Below are 24738 nucleotides of genomic sequence, written 5' to 3'. Positions count from 1 at the left end.
TCCTTCCTTCCTTCCTTCCTTCCTTCCTTCCTTCCTTCCTTCCTTCTCCCTTCCTCCCTCCCATGAAAGGAATTCCACTACTTTTGAAAAAGTACATATCACTTTGGGACAGGCTTAAATTTGCCTCTGCAACTTCTACACATAATGGTTTGTGCTCTGACATCAAACTCCAAACAGAACTAGTTCAATCCCTCTTCCACATGAAATCTCTTTAAATATTAGAAAACAGCCATCACTTCCCCTCCAAGTCTATTGGGTAGGGTCTGAAGTTAAGTGCTTCCTGAGAGTCCTTAAAAATCCCCTGAATTCTAGGCTCTCTGGACCCACTTGGGAGGTTGGACTTTATTTAGCAGCCAGAGTAGACAAGAAACAAAAGTACAAGACAAAATACAAGGGATAAAATCCCGTTATCAAGTGAAATCTGTCTCAGTCATTTCATCTCCCTTTCACTCACCTCCAAATGATTTCTTCTTCTTCCCTGGAATCTATGGTCTTTGCTATTACTTATTCAAAAGCATTATTAATTCCATATAATTTGTCTCTATGTATTGCTAATGAATCTGTTTGTTCTTACATTGAAAATCTCTTTGTCTCCTGGATAACTAAATTACTATTTAAATTAGTCTGTTTAAATTTGGTCACCTCATTAGCTCCCATGGGTTTAATTGTCATCTTTATGCAGATGATTCCCAAGTCTATTTTTTCCAGTCCTACTCTATCTTGAACTTCAGTATTGCATCACCAACTGCCTATTGGGCATCTGAAACTGGATATCCCAGAGATATTTCAAACTCAAATCGTTCCCTTAAACCTGTCCTTCTGTATTTAAGTGCCAATTGATTCTAGAGTCATAATTGACCTCTGAGGTCACTTAGGTTTTTTTTAATTGTTTTTTTTTCTTTTTTCTTTTTGGAGAGGGGAAGGTAGGGCAATTGGGGTTAAGTGACTTGCCCAACGTCACATGGCTAGTAAGTGTTAAGCATCTGAGACCAGAATTAAACTCAGCTCCTCCTGACTCCAGGGCCAGAGCTCTATTCACTGTGCCACCTAGCCATCCCTGAAGTCATTTAGTTTAATTGCCTCATTTTACAAATGAAGAAATTGAGGCTGAGAAAGGTTAAAAATATTCAAATAGGCAGTAGTAAGAGTTAAAGGCAGGATTTGAACTTGGATTCTAAAGCTACTGCTCTTCTCATTGTACCATGTAGTCTCCTAAAAACTTCTGTGACTTTGCTAAGGATACCCCACCACCCTTCCAATTATCTGGACCTGATTCTTGACCTGTTCTTCTCCTTCGCCCCACTTAAGTAAGTCTTGTACACTGCACAGAGTATCTCCTCCATCTGTGGGCTTCTCATGTGGCCACAACATTACTCTGGGTCCTCATTACTGTTCACCTGTAGTATCAAAATAGCCTCATCACTGGTTTCCCTGCCTTAAGTTTCTCTGCTCAAATTAATCTTCCATGATTGGCCAAAGTGTTCTTCCTGAAGCACAGGTTTGACCATGTAATTCCTCTACTCATTTAATTCTGCCAGTCCCTTTTTACTTTGAGGAACAAATGCTAACTCCTCTGTTGACATATACAGTCCTTCAAAAACCTGGCCCCAACCTCCCCTTCTAGGCTCATTATATAAAACTCCTCTAAACTCCCTCTATGATTAAAACTATCTTTTACATGGCCCCTTATACATATCACTCTATCTACTGTCTAGGCTTTTCCAGGGGTTGCCTCTCATACCTGGAAATGTGCTCCCTCCTAGAAACCCTTGTTCTTTCAAAAGTTTGCTCCTGTGCCCTCTCCATTAAGCCCTTCCTTATCCCCTCCTCCCTGTCCCCCAACCTTACGTCACACTTTGGGTACGTGCTTTTGTCTGTACATGGTATTTCCTCTGATAAAATATAAGGTCCTTGGAAGTTTGTTATTATTTCATTTCTGGCTTTGTCATCCCAGCCCCTGGAGTAATGCTTGGTATATATCAGGAAACTTCAAAATGCCTCTTGACTGGCAGATCAGTCCCCAGGTCATCTAAAAGGGTTAACACAGCTTCCCAAAACATCAGATTGCTGTGAAGCATTTCATTCAATATTCATTCTAAAAATAGTGCATTTTTCATGAATATTTGAATTGTGTAATGCACTTACCATGTTTTCCAATTCATCTGTGCCTGTTTATTTTTCCCACTGTATCTGAAATTTGCTGTGCTGCATGATGCCCTATGCTGCACTATACAGAAAGTGTGGTGATTTTTAAGCAGTTCTCTTTGGGGAATTGGTATAGACACAACAGAAATGATAACAGCACTAATAACTAATTACTATAAGACTAAAATTTGCATAGAACATTTTTCTACAAAAAGCAGGTGAGGCAGGAAATAGAAATATTTTTCTCCCAAGTTCAGAGACCCTGGATTAAGTATCCCTGATCTAAGAGAAAGCACACTAGATTTGGAATTTTTATTTAACTATAATAATTTTATTTATTTAAAAACATTAATCTGAGAAGGGGTCCTTAGGCTTCACCAAGCATCCAAAAGGGGTCATCACAGAAAAAAGTTAAGAACTACTATCCTCCAATACTTCTTAAACTATGGGTTGTGACCCCACGTGGGTCCTACAGTTTAAGAATCACTGAAGGGGTGACCAGTGGAAAAAAGTTTAAGAAGCCCTGTCCTAGTATATAACATAAGCCCAAGGCTGACTTAAAAGGGCTTCCTACAAAGTATTCTAAGCCAAGGATCTAGTTATAAAATGAAAAGAATTCAATCATTCAACAAGCATTTATTAAGTTTTCACAAGAGGTATAACTAATGATCCTAATACCTAGCAATAAGCCAAATTTAGTCATTTTTGTGGAGTACTCAAGGAGATACATGAACTATAGAAGACAAAGTCCTAGGACCTGGTATGGCTGCCAGGGATGGGGATGAAGCTAGTTATTTGGTATCTTCCTAATGAATGATTCCTGTAAACTAGGAATTAAGATCCGTTGTTTCTACCAGATAGCATACAGATGCTATGAGTACCCTCCAAATATTAGTGCCCTACAGCAAAGTCTAAGTCACCCAACCATAGTTATAGTTCTGATTTTTATTATATCTGATAAATTGAACATGCCATTAAAGACACATATACACACACATATATACAAAATATTTGACTCCTGTAAATATAGTAAATATGTATGATGCGCACACACACACACACACACACACATGCTCAGTCACTTTCAGACATGTCTGACTCTTTGTTGACCCCATTTGGGTTTTTCTTGGCAAAAATACTGGAGTGGTTTACCATTTCCTTCTCCAGCTCATTTTTTAAAACATGAGGAAACTGGGGAAAACAGGGTTAAGTGACTTGCCCAGGGTCACATAGCTAGTAAGTGTCTGAGGCCAGATTTGAACTCAGGAAGTGTAGTCTTCCTTGACACCAGGCCGGTGTTCTATGCACTGTATCACGTAGCTGCCCTATATATACACACATAAAACACTCAAATACATTTCTGTAGTTCACCTGGGAAGTGCAGTCAGTAGAAAGTGCACTATCTTTAGAGTCAGGGAACTTGGGTTTGAATGCTGTGTCTGCCACCTGTGTGACCTTGGGCAAGTCACTTAATTTCTTTGGGTCTCAGTTTCCTCATCTGGAAAAATGAGGGCTTGGACTAGACGACCTCAAAAGTCCCTTCCAGTTCTGAATCTCTGATCCTCTTCTTATGCATCATTCACGATCAAGAAGGCTGGCCAAAATATTCCATAGATCTTTACTAGCCTCATGGCAGAAGAGGCTGTAAATTACAAGTAAATGGATGTTGAACAGTTGAGCAGAAAATCAATTTCAAGAGATAAAGAAGGGCCAGAATGAAGTCCCTAAACACAGACAACCTCTGATTCCTCGTGCCTCTGGCTGGATATGGGAAGAAATGTGCCTGTGACTTGAGGAAAGAAGCTGTTTGTCAGGGAGAGAAAAAAGCTACATGTTCACCTTTTCTAGATGAACAAAAGCACATAATTAATGATGGTCCTCGTTTTGCACAAAACCTGCTTCTTCCCTCCAGAGAATGGGTCGATGTAATTATAACGGGTAGTGAGGCATTACAAAACTCATCTCCGCAGAGAAAATCGGAACCAGGACCACTTATTTCTACATCTCTTACTAGTGAGCAAAGAATGTTCACGAGCAAATACTGTGCACCAAGAGGGATGTTGGAGGATAAGATTTGCCAAATGGTAAATATTTACCTTTCCCACCTGGAAGAGAGATTGCATTTGTTCTGCTCAGAATAAAGAAGAATGGAAGGAAGTTGAAAAGAATCGGACTGAGGCAGGATGCTTTTTAACATTTAGTTACCCAAGAGGAGAATGTATTTGTTGCCTAATGAGGCAGACCTCACAGGAGGTCTTCAAGCAATAGCTGGCTGACCACTTTGTTTAGTTTCTTGTTCAAGCAAAGACTAGACTAGATGCTTTATTAGACCCCTTCCAATTCTGAGATTCTCTGGGTGAATTTTATTTTAAGTTCTATGGGGCAGCATTAGAGTAGCTAGTTAACCATCACAAAGGGCATTGCCAAAGTGGAATTCTGGTTTTTGTGTGTGTGTTTTGTTTTTGGAGGGGAGAAAGCAAGGCAATTGGGGTTAAGTGACTTGCCCAAGGTCACACAGCTAGTTTAGCGTCAAGTGTCTGAGGCTGGATTTGAACTCTGGTTTTCTCGACTCCAGGGCCGGTGCTCTATTTACTGTGCCTCCTGGTTGCCCCTGGAATTCTGTTTACAAACATATGTATTATAAAAAGCTGGGTCAAGGCATTTTACAGGATCACACCACTGGCAGGCACCCATTTGATGGAGGAACATTGTACTAGGCACTATTGCCCGGGGCAGAGGGAAATACAAAAAGGAAAACAAGATACTTTCTGCCCGTTTTTCCTCTCTTAGAAAATTTACAGCCTAGTTGGGGAGAAAATACCATGGTACAGTAGAGCAGAATTAGATCTGGAGTCAGAGGTCAGTCATTTACTCTAAAAATGTTAATAGGATCAGAGGATTTAGAGCTGGAAGGAATCTTTAAGATAATCTAGTTCAACCTTTCATTTTAAAGATTAGAAAAGTAATGGTCAGTGTGCTGATGTGACTTGTTTCGATATATAAGTACTAAGGAACCAGAACTGAGATTTGAACCCAGGGCCTTTGACCCCAAGGCCAGGTGTCTTTGAACAACCTGGGTCTCTCTATCTTTTTCTTCCCAGTTTATTTTTTGAGACTCTCCATGAAACCCATCTGGACACAAAGGATGTCAATTCTAAATTTTTTATGTCACCATTGCCCTTAGATGCCACATGTTCCTTAGCAGGTAATGTCTAGCAGCTATATTTTGAATAGAGCTTGGCTTTAAAATGTCCTCCAAAGTCTCAGATCATCCAGCCTTGAATATGACTTAGATATATTTCTCTGCATTCTGAGATCAACAAGAGATCTTGGGCTTAGCCAGACAGGTCTGGCTAACTTTAAATCTTAGAAGAACAAATCTGCAGCATTCTCATCATTATAGTAACACTATTAACATTATATTAATAATTATATCAACTGTGGATCAACCATTATTTTACACATAAAGCATGTGGGTGGCAATTCCCTACACCTGGGCAATCAGAGCGAAACATCTCTTGATTACCTCTGGCCAAAGTGAGACCCAGTAGGCTGATACTGCTATCAGTTGGAGTTTGGACTTAATTTTGTGAGATGTGAAACTGCATGTTCAGGTCAGAAACAGCAGAATTTATGGTCTCAGCTTGGTGGTGGTCATTTAACTTCCCAAACTGTATCCAAGTTAGGGGAAAAAAAGAATCAAATACCCACTATAAAAAACACAGCCAGACAGCATCAGTATACTTTCTGCCAGAGAATGGAGCCAGAGAATTCTTTGTCAGCAAAGAAAGAAGAGTTATTCATTCTCTTCTGAAGTACTGCTGAGCCCTCCTCTTGGCCAAAATGTCATCTCAGTCAAAGGTCGCCTGGGGAAAAAAACCTCATACTATATAATAATAAGCTCTTTTCATATCAGGTCAGTTGCTCTCCATAACAACCCTGTGAGATAGGTGCTATTATTATCATCCCTATTTTACAGCTGAGGAAACTGAGGCAGGCAGAGGTTATTAAGTGACTTGTGCTGGAGGCAGGATTTGAAATTGCCTCCCCTAACACTATCCACTGAGTCACCTACCTGCCTATGAATCTACTATGCGTAGACTCTTGGAACTGGAGAGAGCCTTTCCTCACAAGTCTGTCAAATCGGTAGTTCAAGTACTATTGTCATCATTTCACATAGGAGAAAACTGAGGCTCAGAAAGGTTAGATAAGGGACCTGGCCAGAGCCTGTATTTGAGGCAAAATCTCTAGATTTCAAGACTTCACTACACTACAATGCCACATATAAGAAAGTGGTCTCTTTTCAGTAATACTGTAAAAGAATTCCTGATCATACAGGGATTGGACTAACGGGCCTCTGAGGCCCCATCCAACTCTGAGGCAGTTAAGTGGTGCAGTAGACACCGCACTGGGCTTGGAGTCAGGAAGACTGGAGTTCAAATCTAGCCTTAGGCACTTACTAGCTGTGTGAACTTTGGCAAGTTATTTGACCTCTGCTTGCCTCAGTTTCCTCAACTGTAAAATAAAGATAACAATGGAACACACCTCCCAGGATCACTGTGAGGATCAAATGAGATGGTATTTGCCCAGTACCTGGCACACAGTGGATGCTTAATTAATAAGTCCTTATCTCATTCCTTCCTCTGAGAATTGAGGTCCACTTGAACAAATGAACATAAAATCTCTCCTTTCACAGGACTCAAAACAATAGGTTTTCTTGGGTAGAACATGTGAGATAAGACTGAAAATATAGTCCCTGCCCTCACAGACTTCATAGTCTGGAACAGGGGTAGGTCACATATACAAGCAACTACAAGACAAAATAATGAGTTTTAAAATGTGCAAACCAAGGGCTTGCAACAGTCCAATGGAGAGTGGCGGCAGGGAGACGGATCAGTAAGGATATAAATGTTAAAAGTAAATGCTATAGAATTTATCTATTTCCAGTTTTCTAGGACCTTTGCCATTCTTGATGATTTCTCAAAGAATACCGACAGCAATCCTTGGAATCACAACTGCCAGTTCTTTAATTAGTCTAAGCTGTGCAATCTGAATTCATTTGGCTCTTTATTACCTTTTCTTCTCTCTTTACCCAGTGAGCCTTTGGAAAGATTAAAAAAAAAAACCAGCCAATGCAATTGAAGCTTTGACCATGTCTGAAAACACAGGAAACATTACACACTCAGTCTTTCCCCTTCTTCAATGAAAGGAAGGGGTTACATTTTTTCATCTCTTCTCCAGACCAAGCTTTATAATTACCCAATGGTCAGTTTCATTTTATCATTCCCTCCAATTTACACTGTCATTGTCATTGTGTAGTCAGTGTTTTCCTGCTTCTGCTTACTTTGCTCTGTATCTGTTCATGTCAGCCTGCCCATGTTTTCCTGACTCCTTTATATTCATGATTTCTTGTGTCGTAATATTTCATTACATTAATGAAATGCATCTGTAAGGCATTCCTCAAAGTTCTCAATATGTTTACATATCCACTTTGTTCCTAGTTCTTTGGTACCACAAAGAGTCCTACTATGCATATTTTGCTACACAAGAAAACTGGTTTCCTTGGATATATGTCCAATCCCAGGAGCAGGATCCTTGTTTAAATGAAATGTTTACAAAGTGTTTTACCTACATGATCTATTTTATTTCATAAAAATGACTCCAGCTTCTATAATGCTTCAATATTCACTAGCAAAATAATCCTGGGAAGTAATGAGTGCCTGCCTCTCCACTTTGCATACGATTCTTCCCATTTCATAGATGAGAAAGCTGAGGTTTATACAGATTAATTAACTTGCCCATATGAGCTAGTAAGTGTCAAAAGCTGGGATCTGACTCCCACTTACTACTTTCTCATCTTTCTGAAAGATGAGCGATCATGCTGACTTCACTTGCAAATAATGATATGCTACTACCGTGAATTAGATCTTATATCCCCAGTGATGGGGGCAACGAACACTGTATCATTCTCTTCTGAAATGCTGCTGAGCACTCCTCTTGGTCAAAATGTCATCTCAGTCAAAAGGTCCCCTGGGGGAAAAACTCATACTATATAATAATAAGCTCTTTTCATATTAGGTCAGTTGCTCTCCATAACAACCCTGTGAGATAGGTGCCATTATTATCATCCCTATTTTACAGCTGAGGTAACTGAGGCAGGCAGAGGTTAAGTGACTTGTGCTGAAGGCAGGGATTGAAATTGGGGACATGCAAAGAAGTGCCTGTTCAAGAAGGTATTTCATGTTTTACATGATTGCACATGTATAGCCTATATCAAATTGCTTACCATCTTGGGGGTGGGGAGAAGAAAATTTGGAGCTAAAAACAAAGAAGAAAGATAGAAGAAGTTATTTCCCATTGGTGCACTCACCAGGCTGGAGCTGCGGTGGTGGTGGTTGAGAGCAAAGAGGGAGCCTATATATGTTCTTACCTCTTTATGGCTTTGTAACAAATGATGACAATGACAACAAGAAAGACGAGTGTGGCACAGCATACTGCGATGATGATAACCAAGCCTGACCACCAGGGTTCTTCAGCAGGACACGAGGTAGAGTTGGGAGCTGTGGGAAAGACAGATGCAGGGAGAGAAGAAGGTTAAATAGGCTTTGTTTGACTAAGCAGCCCTTGGTGAGTTTCATTCTCAAGCTATCATTCATGGCTGTGTCAAAGGGCAGGAGCAAAGAAATATTCAAGAGACCTCGTTTGGGAGCCATCAGCTCTCCTGTGCTTTGGGTTAGTCATGCTTTAATGTCTGTGCTATGCGATAGATGACATCATTGGCCATTTTTCAATTAGTCCTGCTCCACATCAGAAGACAGTTTGTTCAGATCAGAGGTTAAACATCACATCACTAACAATTTATTCTCAGCATGAGGTCATTGATGGCAGGTTCAAGTCTGATTTTCCATGAAAATATCATATCCACATATTTAAAATTCTCTTTGTTCAGGCATTAAATCCAGTTCATTTGGAGCTGAGGTGTGTGGCAGAGACATCAAGATGAAAACTGCATATTCATATGCTGGGGGATGGGTGGGGAGTGTAGGAAGAGAGGGAAATAACACTGGGAAATTCAATTAAACAGATTTGGTAATAATAATGATACATAATAACTCACATTTATACAGTGCCTAATACATGCCAGGTACTGTGCTAAGAACTTTACTCATGTCATCTTCACATAGCCTTGTGAAGTAGGTGCCATTATTACGTCCATTTTACAGTTGAAGAAATTGAGGCTGAGAGAGAGTAAGTGTCTTGCCAAAGCTAATATGAGTGTGAAGCTGAATTTGAACTCTGATCTTCCTGACTCCAGGTCCAGCACTCTATCTACTGAACCACCTAGCCACCCCAATAATAAGAATTGATTACATATCTGAAATTGTGCTTGGCCCTGGGGGAGGTCAGAGGGCTAGAAATCCTTAGAGATCAAAGTCACAAGTCCAGAAAAGTTAGGTGATTTGCCCAAAGTTGCACATGAAGTGGCTCCCCAAGCCAAGATTCATACCCAGGACCTCTTACACTAGGGCTCTTATTATTGCCTCTAAAAAGAGGAAGAACGACATATGGTAGTCTCTGCTCTACAGGACCAAACAACAGTCATGGAATGAGAGAATCTCGAGTTGGAAGGGATGGCAGAGTTGAACAGCCCTATCCTGTGGTCATTCAGGAGTAAAGGGTCAGGAACAGGGTCAGATACTGCAAAGAGGTCAAGGAGGAGAAAATGGAGAAAAAGCTAGTAGATATGGCAATTACGGGATAGCGGGTAACTTTGGACAAGACAGCTTCTATTGAATGAACAGATAAGAAGATAGAATAAAGAGATTACTCTCTTATTAGAAGGACAAAAAGAGGAAGATGGACTCCTTTCTCAAAGTGATTAGTCATGAAGAGAAGAGTCACATGGTAAGATTTAGTAGTGAGATTTAAACCTAGATCATGCAGATTCCAAGCCCAGTGCCCTATCCCATTAGACATGCTGCCTTTTTGTTCGCTTATCTCATTCTGTCTCTTTCCACTTTCATGCTCATGCATATCTGTTTAAATCCTTTTTATAGGATCCAGAACTGAAAAGGATCTAAAACTCATCTAACTGAGTATATCTATTTGCCCTTGGGGAACCTGAGAACCAGAGCAGGTAAGTGACTTGTCCAAGGTCACATAGGAAAAAAAAAATGAAATTCTTCTTTCAAGACACAGCATCCTCTGTGAAGCCTCCACTGATGCCCCTCAGCTAAAAGCAGCCTATTCCTCTTTAAATCATTCTCTCCTATATTAATATAAATTATTATAACATTAATTTATTATAATTATATATTATATTATTAATATATTATGCAATATAATATGATATAATAATTATAAATAAATATAAAAATATAAATCATTAACCTATAAGAAGAGAGACCATGCCATTTTCACCAGCTCATGAATCTAGCACCCAGTTGTTTATAGGATAAAATTCAAGCTCATTTGTTGGGAACTGAAAGCCTTCCACAGTATGGTTCCAGACTCCTTTACCAGACTTATTACTTCTCTTTAAATGCTCTCCATTCTAGCCAAGCTATCCTGCTTGGAATTCCTTAAACATGACATTTAATTAACCTCCACGACTATATATCAACTAATTCCTGCCCCTTCCCCTCCACCTGAAACATACTTTTCCTTCACTTTTATTTATGAAGATCCTTTGCTTCCTTCAAGACTCAATTCAGGTACTGACTCCTATGGAGTTCAATCTTCTCGCCCTCCTCAAATTACCTTGATTGTACTTATCTGTTTATACATTTTATCATTTAGGAATGTGTAAGCTCCTTGGGGACAGGGACTATTTTTAATCTTTGACTTGTATCCCAAATGTTTTATCCAAAGAGGGCATTTAATAATTACATGTTGAATTGAACTGAGTTTCTGGTCCTCTGCTTCAGTCTTCCCATCTTTGAAATGGGTCATTATTTATTGCTTAGCTCCCTAGGGCATTGAGGGGATAAATTAATTTGGGAAAGTGCTTCTTTGGTATTGGGAAAATACTTTATTACTTCCAGGATCTGTGATTTTATTTGTGTGGGCAGCCCCTCCTCCTTCCCCTCTTTTTTTGGTAGTGTGTCTTCAAGAGTGCTGTGGCTCAGTTTAATTAGAAATTAAGCTTAGACCAATATCTCATGCCATATCCTACAATAAAATAAAAATGGATATGTGACCTAAATGGCATAAGACAATCAGAAAAGAAGTAGTTCACATAACTTTCATGGCTGTAGGTAGACAAAGAATTCTTAACCACAGGATCCAGGTAATTACACAAGATAAAACAGAAAATTTTGGTTACATAAACTTGAAACACTTTGGGACAAATTAATGCACTCAGGATAAGAAGAGGAATGATTTAATAAGGGGAAAATCATTTTATCAAATTCTTTGTATAAGAAATATAGACAAATAACAGAAATACTTATGACTAAAAAAATCATTCCCTAATAGAAAATAGTCAAAGGAGAAGATGAGGAGGAAGGAAAGAAGCAATTATTAAGTGCCTACTATGTGCAGGCACTATGCTAAGTCTTATAAATATTATTTCATTTGATCCTTACAACTCTGGGAGGTAGGTGCTATTATTATCCCCATTTTATAAATGAGGAAACCAAGGTAGTGGGGAAGTTACTGGCCCAAGGTAGGTGTTTGAGGCAGGATCTGAAATCAAATCTTTCTGATTCGGGGTCCAGCACTCTATCCTATCTAGCTGTCAAAAGGCTAGTCAAAGGATATAAACACACAGTTCTCAAAAGAATTGCAAACTATTGACAATCATATGGAAGAATGCTCCAAATCACAAATAACAAGAGAAATACATATTAAAACCCTGAGATTTCACCTCACATCCAGCAAATTGGCAAAGATAACAGAAGATTGGAAGAGTCAATGTTGGAGATGCTGTGGAAAGACAGGAATATTTATCTATTGTTAGTGGAGCTGTGATGTAGTAGAGACATTCTGGGAAGCAATTTGGAATTATGCAAATAACTACTAAAGTGTCTATAGCCTTTGATCCAGAGACTACACCGTTGTATATCTGTCTGTCTGTCTGTCTCTCTCTCTGTCTATATCAAGGCTGCAAACAAAAACCCTAAACTAAAAAAAAAACCCAAAACTTTCATGTGCACCATAATATTTATAGCAGCACTTTTTGTAGTAGCAAAGAACTAAAATAACAGGAAAGCCCATAGTATTTGGAATGGCTAAACAAACTGTGATACATGAATAAAATGGAATATTAATATGCTATAAAATACAATGACTATAATGAATGCAGAGAAAACATGGAACAACCTACAGTACCTAATGCAACTTGAAGTAAGCAGAACGAAGAAAACAATATACTGGAACAATAACAATATAAATGGAAAAGACAAAATAATTCAAAATTGATGCCAAGAAATTACAAAGGATAAACTTAGCCCTAAAGAAGGGACTCCCTTGCAGAGGTAGGTCCACAAGTGTGCAACATTGTATATGTATATACTGTCAGAGTTTTTTCAGTCATTTTGCTGATTTTTTTCCTCTTTTTCCTTTTCCTTTTTTTCAAAAAATATTCTTTATAAGGGATTGTTCTATGGGAGTTGAGAGGGAGAAAAGATACAGGGGCAAATTTAAATGACATAAAACCAAAACTATAAATAATAATAGAGTATAAATAAAATTTATTTTCTTTTAAAAAATGGTTGTAGTCAGTCTTATAGTCTCAAATCCAGTCTCAGACACTTAACTAGCTGTGTGACCTTGAGCAAGTCACCTGATCCTCAGATAAAAGGGCAAAAAATTTCAACACAGGATCCATATGTGTTCAAAGAATTTCTGGGCTATTAAATTCTACCAGAGCTTGTGGTTCTGGGCCACAAACATAGCCTTCAAGAACTCAGGGTCACCTCCACTCTACGAGACAACAGATTAGGACTTTTATGGAGATACAGGGAAACATTTCCCATAATTTGCTTAATGGACCTAGACCATATCATTTCATCATCAGCTAGACATTTTATCATCAGTAACTCAATGCTAAATGACCATGGCAGAAATCCAAACTCAGTAAAGAAAATGTCAAGTGTGTGTAGCTCCCTTCTTCCTTCCCCCACCCCTCCTGCCCCATTACCAGTGTGAGTACAATGAGCTCCATTGTTTTCTGAATATAAGAGACTATAATGTCCATTGACACTAACAGCAACAACATGCTGGGGAAACATGGGTACAAAAGGGGAGTGTGGTGCCTGTGGCCCTTCAGCTCCTATTTACATCTTCAATAATACTTGGAGTTCCCTGTCTGTGTCTGTAAGAGAATTCTCTCTTGTCTTAGCTTGTGGTTTCCAGAATGTGGTGAACTTTTTAAAGGGGGCCAGGGAGAGGAAATCAATTTTAAGCAACAGACTTTTGAAATAATCTATTTTAGGACCAGAATGATTTTTCAAGATGCTTCAGTGTCTTTTGAAATCATAATACCACTCCTTCAGGATCACTGCTATTTTCCTTTGGTCCTCAATTTTATACAACTTAATAAAATAACAGAAATTAAAAAATCTATATAGCTCACAATGAGGGATGGGATAGTTCCACTATACTTTGACCCAGTGTCATGAAAATTGAAATACTATATGTCCATGTCTGGGAGTTATATTGTAAGAGACACAATGAAAAACTGGAGCACATCCAGGGAAGAGTACTGAGGACAGTCAAGATAACGCCTTGGGGTGGCTAGGTGGCACAGTGAATAGAGCACAGGCCCTAGAGTCAGGAGGACCTGAGTTCAAATCCAGCCTCAGACACTTAACACAAAACTAGCTGTGTGACCTTGGGCAAGTCACTTAACCCCAACTGCCCTACTTCACCCTCTCCAAAAAGAAAAAATAAAGGATGACGCCTTAAGAGGATCAACAGAACGAACTAGGGGCAATTAGTATGGAGACGGGAAGACCTGGGAAAGGCACACACTATCTTCAGGTGGTAGTGAAAGGTCTTTTCCTTCTTTGAAGATCCCCAGAAATTTGCTCAGAGACCTATGGTCCCTAGACACCACGTGAGAACTCCCTGCCCTAGAGCTTGGGATGATAAGATTAACTATGGTAATGAATCAAGCAATAACCTTAGGGATGACCTATAAATGAGGCTGGCAAGTGCTATGATCTTTCTTAAATGGATAATGATTCTACCTGTCCAGATATGGGATAGGTTGAATCAATAGTACTAGGTTCCCCTCAATGGAAGTCTTCAATTAGAGACTAGATGAAGACTTGTTGGGATGTCATAGAGATGATTCATGCTTCAGGAAAAAAAAATTAGGCTAGAAAATCTCTGAGATGTCTTCAAACTCTGAGACTCAGGTCAAATTCCTTCCTACCTCAACCCACGTCAAATCAGGTATTTCTTGTTTTGTTTTGTTTTTGTCATTGTTGTTTTGCTTTTTGGAGGGGGGGAAGGCAGGGAAATTTAGGTTAAGTGACTTACCCAAGGTCACACAGCTAGTAAGTGTTAAGATCTGAGGGCTGATTTGAACTCAGGTCCTTCTGACTCCAGGGCCAGTGCTCTATTCACTGTGCCACCTAGCCACCCCAAATAAGGTATTTCATAATCACCCTTGGCTGTTAATATAATCCCACAGAAGTCGTTGTTCAGTCATTTCAGTCATGTCCAACTCTTTGTGATTCCATTTGGGGCATTCTTGGCAAAGATCCTGGAATGGTTTGCCATTTCCTTCTCCAGGTCATTTTACAGATGAGGAAACTGAGGCAAACAGGGTGATGTTATCTTGAATTGATTTTAGATACACATCTTATACATAATTATCTCATACATGTTATCTCCATGATAAAATGTAAATTCCTCAAGGTAAAGTGTGGTTTCATTTTTGTCTCTGTATCATAAGTACCTGGCACATAGCAGATTACATGACTGAAGATGGATTATTTCATTACATATCCAAGTACAGGTCTTCCAATGAAACCAGTTTCTATCTGCTTTAGCAAGATGCTGTGCAGAAAAAGAAATTACAGAAAATTAATGAACTCTTTGTCAAGTGAACAAGCATTTATTAAGTGCCTACTATGTGTCAGGAACTTGTGCTGAGTGTTAGTTATACACATGGCAAGGCAAATGATGAGCACTTCTCTCAAGGAACTCACAACCTAATGGTGGAAAGACCATGTAACCAACTATGTACGTGAAAGATATACACAGGATAAAGTGACCATAGAGCTTAGAGGAAGGCAGTAAGATTAAGGAGGATGGGGAGAGACTTTTTGCAGAAGGTAGCACTTTGGTAGAGACCTGAAGGAAGTGAAAGAGGGTAGAGTGAGGGGAAGGGAAGAGCTACAGGCATGGGCACCACCAGTGAAAATGCCAAGAGTCGGAGGCAGGCCCGGAAGGCGCGGCCGGGAAGGCGAGGCCGGCAGAGGCAGGCCCGGAAGGGGCCTGATCAACTCGGAGGGCAAGTCTTCCCACCAACCACAAGGTCTACTACCAGGCCTATCACCAAAGGACTGGCACTGGAAAGAGCAAGGGTCTCCGGAGTACTCCTGTGACCCTATAGACGATCTTAAACTGCTGTTCTGGAGAAACTCTAAGGAGAAGGTGGATAGAAGGAAGTGACATCATATTCGACCTTCTCCTTTTATGTATTAGCCTCTTTGTAATTGCCATTTGCCCTAGCAATGTTACTTTTAACTATTCTCTTTCTACTCCCTGATATCTGGTGTGCCTTTCTGCTTAACCTTCTTGCTAAGCTTGTCTCTTCTAGGCTCAGTGCATTCCATTTGCAGATGATTGCGCAGGCTGAGTACCAACCGTTGCCCGAAGTCATTACCCATCACCCCTTGGACCTGGCATCGGCCAAATTCTGGACCTTGGCCACGGACCTCACCCCTTGAACGATGATACCCTGAGAGGCAGGGACAGCTCTACGCCCCTCCCTAGCGAGAAGTAGCTTGGGAAACTTGAGATAGTTGTCCTGTACCTCCAAATGAATTTGGGTGTCATCTGTTTAAGAGGGGAATGATGGGGTACCTGGGGTCTAGGTCAAACCAACTTGTAAAACCAGTCTGTAAAGTTGTAACTGCAATTTGTCCTTTCCCACCCTTGAGCTCTGCCCCTTCTCCCTATCCCACACTCCACCTAGGCAACACCCTGTGACCCCTTTGTTCTTACTTAATCTCTTCATTTCTTCTCAGGCCTGGCCCACACCCTCCTTTGTCCTTGCCTTTTGTCTCCTGACCTGGCCCAAATCTTATCTAAACTATCTATTTACATGCTCCTCTTGGTCAGCTCTGACCTTTGTCTATGCATTGAGGCCCCTCCCGTCTGGTCAGCCCTGACAATGGCAGCCCTACCCTTTAAAGGTAAAAGCATGTACCCCTCTCACTTGCAGGTCCCCTAAAGGACTCTTGCCCGCTGTAATGGCGTAATAATAAACTTTCTCAACTCTAACTCCAAAAAAAAAAGAAAGAAAGAAAGAAAGAAAGAAAATGCCAAGAGTCAAAAAGTGATGGATTTGTCTGGCCGCAGAAACTTTTTATAAGGCCATTTAGGAAGGATGAAGAGAAACCTTCCTTCCCTGGCAGAGATAAAACCTACACGGCTGGAAGCATGGGAACAGCACTTAATGCAATCCCTTGTATACAGCACAAATGGAAATAGTTGTTAAATGGAACAATCTCGAAGTTAGTTGTTTCCTACAGGAAAGACCCCTGGTTTGGTGCCACTTTTGATCCACGGAGCAAGTAACTTGCCCTTTTTGAGGTCCAGTTTCTTCATCTGTATAGTGAGATAATATACTCCCTACTTCACAGATTTCTTTCAACTGAAGAACTCTGTGTACGCTAAAGCACCTCAGAAATCAGAATTATTATGGGCACTAAATTCTGCATCTACAAAGGATTGGCTTGCACATTTGCAGGTCCGAGAAAACCTTTGCTACTTGTCCCAATATTCATGATGCAGGGCTGTGTTGTAAAATTCAGTAGCTGTCATGCATAATTCTAGACTTTGAAAGATCTTTGATTTCATCCAGCAGGTGCTCCTTTATGCTGACATAGATCATGACCCCTGCTAAACCTTAACAGACAGCCATCATGGGCTGATTGGCAAACACAGTAAAACAAACCCCCCAAAGCCCATCATCACATGATGTACAGCCTTCTAATACCAGGCTTCTCTGCATTTAGCTAGGCTCTCTTTAGACAACTGGTGCACAGTCAATGGGTGCATTACCAATCTTTTCAGAGATTGGTAAGATCTGTCAGACTTCTATTTCTCTGGCAGAGCCTTCAGGAACCTGGGTTCACCTCACAGGCACTGTAAGCTTTTCAGGGAAAGTCTGTGTTTTATTTCTTCATTGTTTCCTGGAAGTTAGTATTTTTCCCCATCTAGACTATAGTTATCTTAGGCACAGGGACTGTAGTTTAATCTCTGGTATGCTCCAAAACAGGGCAGCTAGGGAGTGACATGGTGAATAAAGCACTAGGTTTGGAACCAGGAAGACTCATATTCATTAGTGCAAATCCAACCTCAAACACTTTTAACCCTGTTTGCCTCAGTTTCCTCCTCTGCAAAATAAGCTGGAAGAAGAAAGAACAAGCCACTCTAGTATCTTTACCAAGAAAACCCCAAATGGGGTCACAGAGAATTGGACACAATTGAAGTAGCTGAACAACATGTCTCAACATACCCAGTACTTCAACATTTCAGGTCTCAATGATCACAAGCTCCCCTGACCACCACTTGATTCGATCAGTTCTTGAGACAAAAAAAGCTTTTACTGCTGAGCTTCTCCTCTCCCTTAGCTCGTCTTCAGAAAGCAGGCACACATTGGTCCAGCACTGGACAGCTAGGAGGCATCTCAATGCTAAGTGGCTTAATTAAGCCATAAATAAGATGCAGTGGGGAATAGAAATACTGGAAAAAATCTGGGCCTAGAGATCACCTTTAGCACTTAATAACTGTGTGACCCTGGGCAAGGCCTTTGATTTTTGTGGGCTTCTCAGTTTCTTAACATGTAAAAGGGATGAAATCTATACTGCCTACCACAGAATAGACATGAGGCCCAAATACAACAACCTGAACAGCAATAATAGCTACCATTTATATAGCACACACTATGTTCTGGACATTATGCCAAGAGCTTTACAATCTGATCCTAACAACAACCCTGGGAGGTAGGTTTTATTATCATCCCCATTTTTTACAAATGAGGAAAATAATGCATGTAAAAAAAAGCACTTTGCAAAATTCAAAGCACTGAGGGGCAGCTAGGTGGTGCAGTGAATAGAGCACCAGCCCTGGAGTCAGGAGAACCTGAGCTCAAATCTGGCCTCAGACACTTAACACTTACTAGCTGTGTGACCTTGGGCAAGTCACTTAATGTCAATTGTCCTGCCTTCTCCCTCCAAAAGAAAAAAAAATTCAAAGCACTGTATAAATACCAGTTATTATTATTAATATTAATACATTATTATTATTATTATTAAAGAGTGAGCACTGGATTTGAAATAAAAGGAGTTAAGATCAAACTGTAGCTCTGTTACTATTCACCATATGGTTCAGTGCAAATCGCTTGCCCTCTTTGGGCGTCAGTTTCTTCATTTTTAAAATGAGGTAAGTGAGCAAAATGATCTTGATGACCTCCTCCAACTATGAATACTCTGATCTTCTGAGAGTTTATCATGTCTTGCCTTATCCTTCAAGCCAGCCATCCTTGGATGGATAATGCTTATTCTCTCCTATCTAGAAGACAGCAGTGACATCTACACTTCAATTGGTCTGTAAATTTATTGAGGTGGGTATTCCCTCCCTCAGTACAGATTATAACACATACATGCCTTTCTATCCCACATAATCTTTGTTCAAATTTTTTCAGAAGTAACTACTCAAAGATACTCCAAAGTATTTACTCAATGCATTAGAAATCTTTAAATATTTACAAAATATTTTGTAATATTCACAAAACATTTGTAATATTTACAAAATATATACAAAATCTTTAAATATTTACAAAAAATATTACAGGATTTTAAAGCTGAAAGGGACATCAGAGGTCATCTAGTTCAACTCTCTCATTTTACGGAAGAGGAAACTGAGGACCAGAAAGGTCACTTGCCTAAAGTCACAGAGTTAGGGTAAGGATTTGAACCCAGATCCTCGGACTCCAATTTCAACACACTTTTCACTGTGCCACACTGTTGGAATAGATCTGGGAGGTCAGCTAGTCTGAACTATTCATCTTATAAATTAGGAATTGATACCCAAAGAGGTTAAATGATTTGCCTAAGGTCCCAATAAGGTGATATTTGAGCCTTCTAGATCTTTTTACATTTCATTCAACTACTCATGATTTCTATTGTTTATCCTTCTTTCTTGCTACAAGATTAATCTATTTCCTTTTTTCAATCATATTTCCTTGTATATAGGTTATTACTGGGAAAATGCAGGAATATACTTATGCCTACCATGTGCTTTTCCAATGCCCTTGGTGTTACACCAAATTTTGATTGTTTGTAGATCGAGGAACTCCAAGATCCACAACTCAAAAGCATCATCAGTAGAATAGTTCCATTAAAAGGTGGGTTTTTTGTATTGTGACATTTTTTTTCCTTTTTTTTTTTGGAGGGGGAAGGTAGGGCAATTGGGGTTAAGTGACTTGCCCAAGGTTACATGGCTAGTAAGTGTGTCTGAAGCTGGATTTGAACTCAGGTCCTTCTGACTCCAAGGCTGGTGCTCTATTCACTATGTCACCTAGCCACCCCAGTAGTGACAATTTTTTTTTTTTTATAAAGCAATCGGGGTTAAGGAACTTGCTCAAGGTTACATGGCCAGTTATTTCTGGGTGTGGTGCTGAGTATCTGAGCCCGGATTTGATCCAGCTCATCCCGACACTGGAGCCAGTGCTCTTACTTGCTGAGCCACCTGTCCACCCCTAAGCAATTGGGGTTAAGTAACTTGCTCAAGGTTACACGGCCAGGTGTTTCTGGGTGGGTGCTAAGTGTCTGAGCCTGGGATTCGATCTCCAGGTCTTCTCAACACTGGAGCCGGTGCTCTTACTCGCTGTGCTACCTGGCCGCCCCACTAGTGACAAATTTTAATGGTCCCTAGTAGGATCATTAAAAACACTGGAAGTTTCCCAAGGGAAAACCTACCTGTTCTCATCCTTGAGTTCAATGATGGGCTCAACTCATTGTTCATATGCAGCACCTGTCCCATATATGCACTAATTGACTAACTTCCCAAATGCATGACACAGTCTGAACAATCTACATCTTATCCATTTAGTTGTTACTCCATGAACTGTTAGGCTGATCTCTTTTAGGTAATCATGGATCTCATGAAGGAGGCCTGGTAATATCCTGAGGTTTGTTGCTATTGGCACAATTTTATAAGCAAACATGAACATTTGGAAGGTCTTACTATTTACAGGGAATACTTTTCCCATTTGAATCCTATGAAGGATATTTTCCATGACCATAGAAAATACCAATAAAATATTATTTATGTATATAAATAATTATATATTTATGTATCTAAATGTATATAATATATGTATATATTATAAATAAATGTATATAAATAGTATATAAATTATATATAATTTAAATATAAAAATATATAAATAAATATAAAACTTATATAGATAATATATAATAAATATAAATATTATAAATAAATATATAAAACAAATAAATTACATATACACAAATATATACATTATATACATAAATAAATTACATTTATATACACACATATACATTTATTTATATTATTTATATACATAAAAATACCAATAAACACATTTTTTACATGACAATTATCAGAAGGCCATTTAAAAACTTATCTTTTAGATTGCATCTATCAAGAAATTTTATTATCATGCATTTTAACATATGCATAAAAATTACTTGTTGGGGGGGAGCCTTTGATGTTCCATTCTATTGTCAATTTTTTATTTGATTGTTAGTTGTTTTTCTTTAACATCAATAAGTGATAGGTATAGTTATATGCTCTGAACTTTTTAGTTATGTAACTGAAAAAAATGTCCTGTGCATTTTTTTGAAAAACATAAGGTCCTAGATTTAGATTTAAGAGAAAATAAAAGTTATCTAGTTCAACCATGTGTTTTCTTCTCATAACATAACCACTGAGAGGCACGCAATAATTCTCATGTTTTTATAAAGACGAAAAAGAGGACATGGGTTTGTAGTTGCTGATGCCCTCCTGATCATGTAACTGGAGTATCAATGTCTATGATGTTTTCCATTCTTTGATATCTTCTACTCTCAACCATCACCACTGCAGGCCAAGCCATCTAACAAAACAATCTCTCAATAATCCAGAACTATGCTGCCTCCATCTTGGATTTCCTCAGAGTGCACTTGGATTGATCCAGTTTCCAGCTTCATTTTCTTAAGTACCAGACCAATCCAACTTCTTTGTTCATTAGCACTTCAAAAAGTGTTACCTCTATGGCCCTGGATAAATTACCTATCCTTCCTAGGGCTCAGATTTCATATCTCTAATTTTTTCTGCCTCTAAATCTATAGTCCTAGGACCCTATGAGGTGTCAGAGTTCAAATACAACAGTTTTATTGTCAATGATGATAAAAACAGAATATTATAGAAATGCTGACAAATCTGTTCATATTTACATCTATTTTTTGTTCTGCCAGTTTCATCTATAAATGCTCCAAGGGCTACAGGGCCCAATTGTGTCTCATGCCAAGTTTTCTGAAGTCCATTTTTATCTACGTTACTTTGTTTTGTTATTTTATACACAGGTCATAATTTCACACTAATCCTCTTCCTAGTGTTTTACAAATAACTCAGCCACCATTGGCATGGCAATGATATAAAGTGTTGGCTAATGCAGTTTCCGGGATCTTTTGGTCGCCTGACTGCCAGATCAGCTAAAACTTTATAAGAAATTATTATCAAGGTCAGCATCTTTGCCTTTTCCATTTCTTTCCAGCCCTGGCGGTTTGTTTGAATAGTTACCCAAGCTATCTCAATTTTATGGTAGTACTTTCTCCTGTTTATCCTTTCTTTAATTTGATGTAGGTCTAACTACCAACAGACAGCTGATTCTCAATTACTCACATCAGAAAACAATCTGGTAAGATGTAGTCAATTTCATGTTGTTAGTTCATGTAAACCACTATGCGTGGTTTACATTTCCAATACCTTCTAACTCTCTTCTGGGGAGAAAAAGGTTGAGACATCTGAGTAGTCCATAATTCTGACCTCTTTTGTTTATTAAAACTGAACTACATTTTCCAACCTACTTTTCATTATTTTCTCCTGTTTCCACTGTCACACTGAAGTTCCTGAGTTCCAAAATTGTATATTACCTTGATTTGGATGATTCTTCATAGAATTTTTCTAAATTTTCTTCTTTTGCAATTGATGTTGAATTATGCTGATCACAAATACTGCACATGCCTCAGTACCAAGTATCCCATGAAAGACTATTTCATATTGCCTCCAGACACAGGAAGAAACCAACTCAGTCAAGACCTTTGTTTGCCTTTGCAAGCATAAACCATGATCCATCCTTCCATTTAGCTTCAATTTCTGGTTTTGTTTGTTATTGGGGGGGAGGGGAAAGGCAGGGCAATTGGAGTTAAGTGACTCACCCAAGGTCACAGGGCTAGTAAGTGTTAAGTGTCTGAGACTGGATTTGAACTCAGGTCCTCCTGACTCCAGAGTTGGTGCTCTATTCACCTAGCCACCCCTGTTTGTTTTGATAATGTTAATTAATTAATCTAATTAATTAAATAATTTCGAGAATATTAAGTAGCTTTAGTTCTGCCAATAGATTCTGCCAATCATGTTTTTGGCCACAGGATAAAAGATATCAATCTGAAAGTATCAAATGTTGTTAATGTTTATAGTTTACCAAAACCCTCTGATTCTTAACACCTTCTTGTCACCTTTTCCACCACCCCACCACCATCATTGCTGTGGGTGCAGGAAGGGGGGCCTGCAGGACTGAGGGCCATTTACATTTTTTATTTGTTTCATGGACTGCCATAGCCAAATAAATTCATTACCTAATGGTCAACTCACTGTTGATCAACCTCATTCTTGGCTATGTTGGTCTCCTTGACAACACATTCAATCTGTCACTGGGAACCTACTTTCTAAATGGTATAACATAAGATCAAAATTATTGGCTGTGACTGGGAAGAGGGAGAAGAAGAATTAACTTTTCTACAAAACAAAGCAATATATTGTGCCACAGAGAGTTGCATGACTGACCATATCCTGACCAGCAAGACAACTGACTGGAAGTATCACCATTTCTACTTCTTTACTCTGCCCAGCATTATGACTTGAATGATAGCCCTTTTCATTCTGGTAATTTGTGGTATCTCAGCCTTATGCCCATATCTGATAGAAGTAGAAAGCACAGTAGAAACAATAGTGAATCTGGGGTCAGAGGACCTGGGTTCAAACCTCCTTTTGCCACTTACAACCTGTATGATATTAGACAAATTATTTAACTTCTCAAAGCTTCATCCCTTACCTATAAAATGGGAGGGCTGGACTAGGTGGCCTATGAAGTCCCTTCCAGCTCGAAACCCATGATACCAGAAGATCTCTAATGTCTAGGTCTGTGACCCTACTATACTGTTCTAGTATTTTCAAGAGCAGGTACACCATGTATTTTGTCAACAGGACCCAAAAGAAATCAGGGTCCGCAGTGGACAGGTTTTAGAAATATCTGGGTCATGATTCTGAAAGGATAGATGACTGGGTGATGTGTCATATTAAGTATATATGAATAGGAAGTAGAGAATAGAGGAGGAAAAATGGGGATTTAGTAGGGATGAAAGAAAAACAAGGAATGAGCTCTCCATTTACTTATATATATTTGGCTAATCATGTACCATGCAGAAAAGATGGAGATTTGACAGCATGATTTAGCTTTTATGTGGAAGAGATACTAGGTACTTCTTGTCAAGATGTCAGTGTGAAAAGTTATAAAGAAGCCAGTTTTCCCAATAAATCCCAGAAAAGATCTTTAAAAGACCCCATTAAAGATGAGTGATAAAGAAAAAACACAGAACCAAGTTCTACTGCGCAGTCCAGACCTGTATAAGAAGATGCCCAGAGGCTGGAAGAGGTGGGTAGAAGTCATCCAGGGCAGCCAGAATGAACTAAGGCAAACGTAGACAACTCCTCTAGGGAATGAAGTCATGCTAGGCTGGCCAGTGGAAGCTCAGATAAACAGTTTGAAGTCGATTAACGTGGATACATGAGCGGTATCAGGTAAGCCAGCACAAGTTCTTGCAAATGGACCTGAAATAATCCAACATTCTGAACAAGGTTTGGAGGGTTGAGGAAATCAGAAGCCAATGCAAGATTCATCAGAAAATTAGTGAGAGATGGAGCCAGAATCTAATGTTCATAGGGAAACAGGGCATGATCATGCAATCCTTAGAGTACTGGGAGCCATAACAGGAGACACAGTAATTCCACTCAAAGGAGTGCTGTACTTGAGACCAGTACACTCTCCAATAATATAGCTGTGCCTGTGAGGACTGCAGTAGGTAATGTAACCATTTCTTG

At 39.3% G+C, this 24738-nt stretch overlaps 1 protein-coding gene across 1 annotated transcript in view; it reads right to left on the bottom strand.

Moving 5' to 3' along the window:
- The window catches only part of PRIMA1 (proline rich membrane anchor 1), a 130474-nt gene that overhangs the window by 34767 nt on the left and 70969 nt on the right, over positions 1-24738 (bottom strand). Inside the window, exon 4 of the mRNA XM_069086021.1 lies at positions 8576-8705. Within this exon, the coding sequence (XP_068942122.1) occupies positions 8576-8705 (130 nt within the window). The remainder of the gene's footprint in view (positions 1-8575; positions 8706-24738) is intronic.

Source organism: Petaurus breviceps, unplaced genomic scaffold (assembly GCF_028583685.1).
Source record: "Petaurus breviceps papuanus isolate PSGF00001 unplaced genomic scaffold, PetGlider_PUasm1.0 177, whole genome shotgun sequence".
NCBI classification, from domain to species: domain Eukaryota; kingdom Metazoa; phylum Chordata; class Mammalia; order Diprotodontia; family Petauridae; genus Petaurus; species Petaurus breviceps.
Note: the sequence above shows the minus strand (reverse complement) of the source record. Positions and strands in the feature narration are given on the sequence as shown.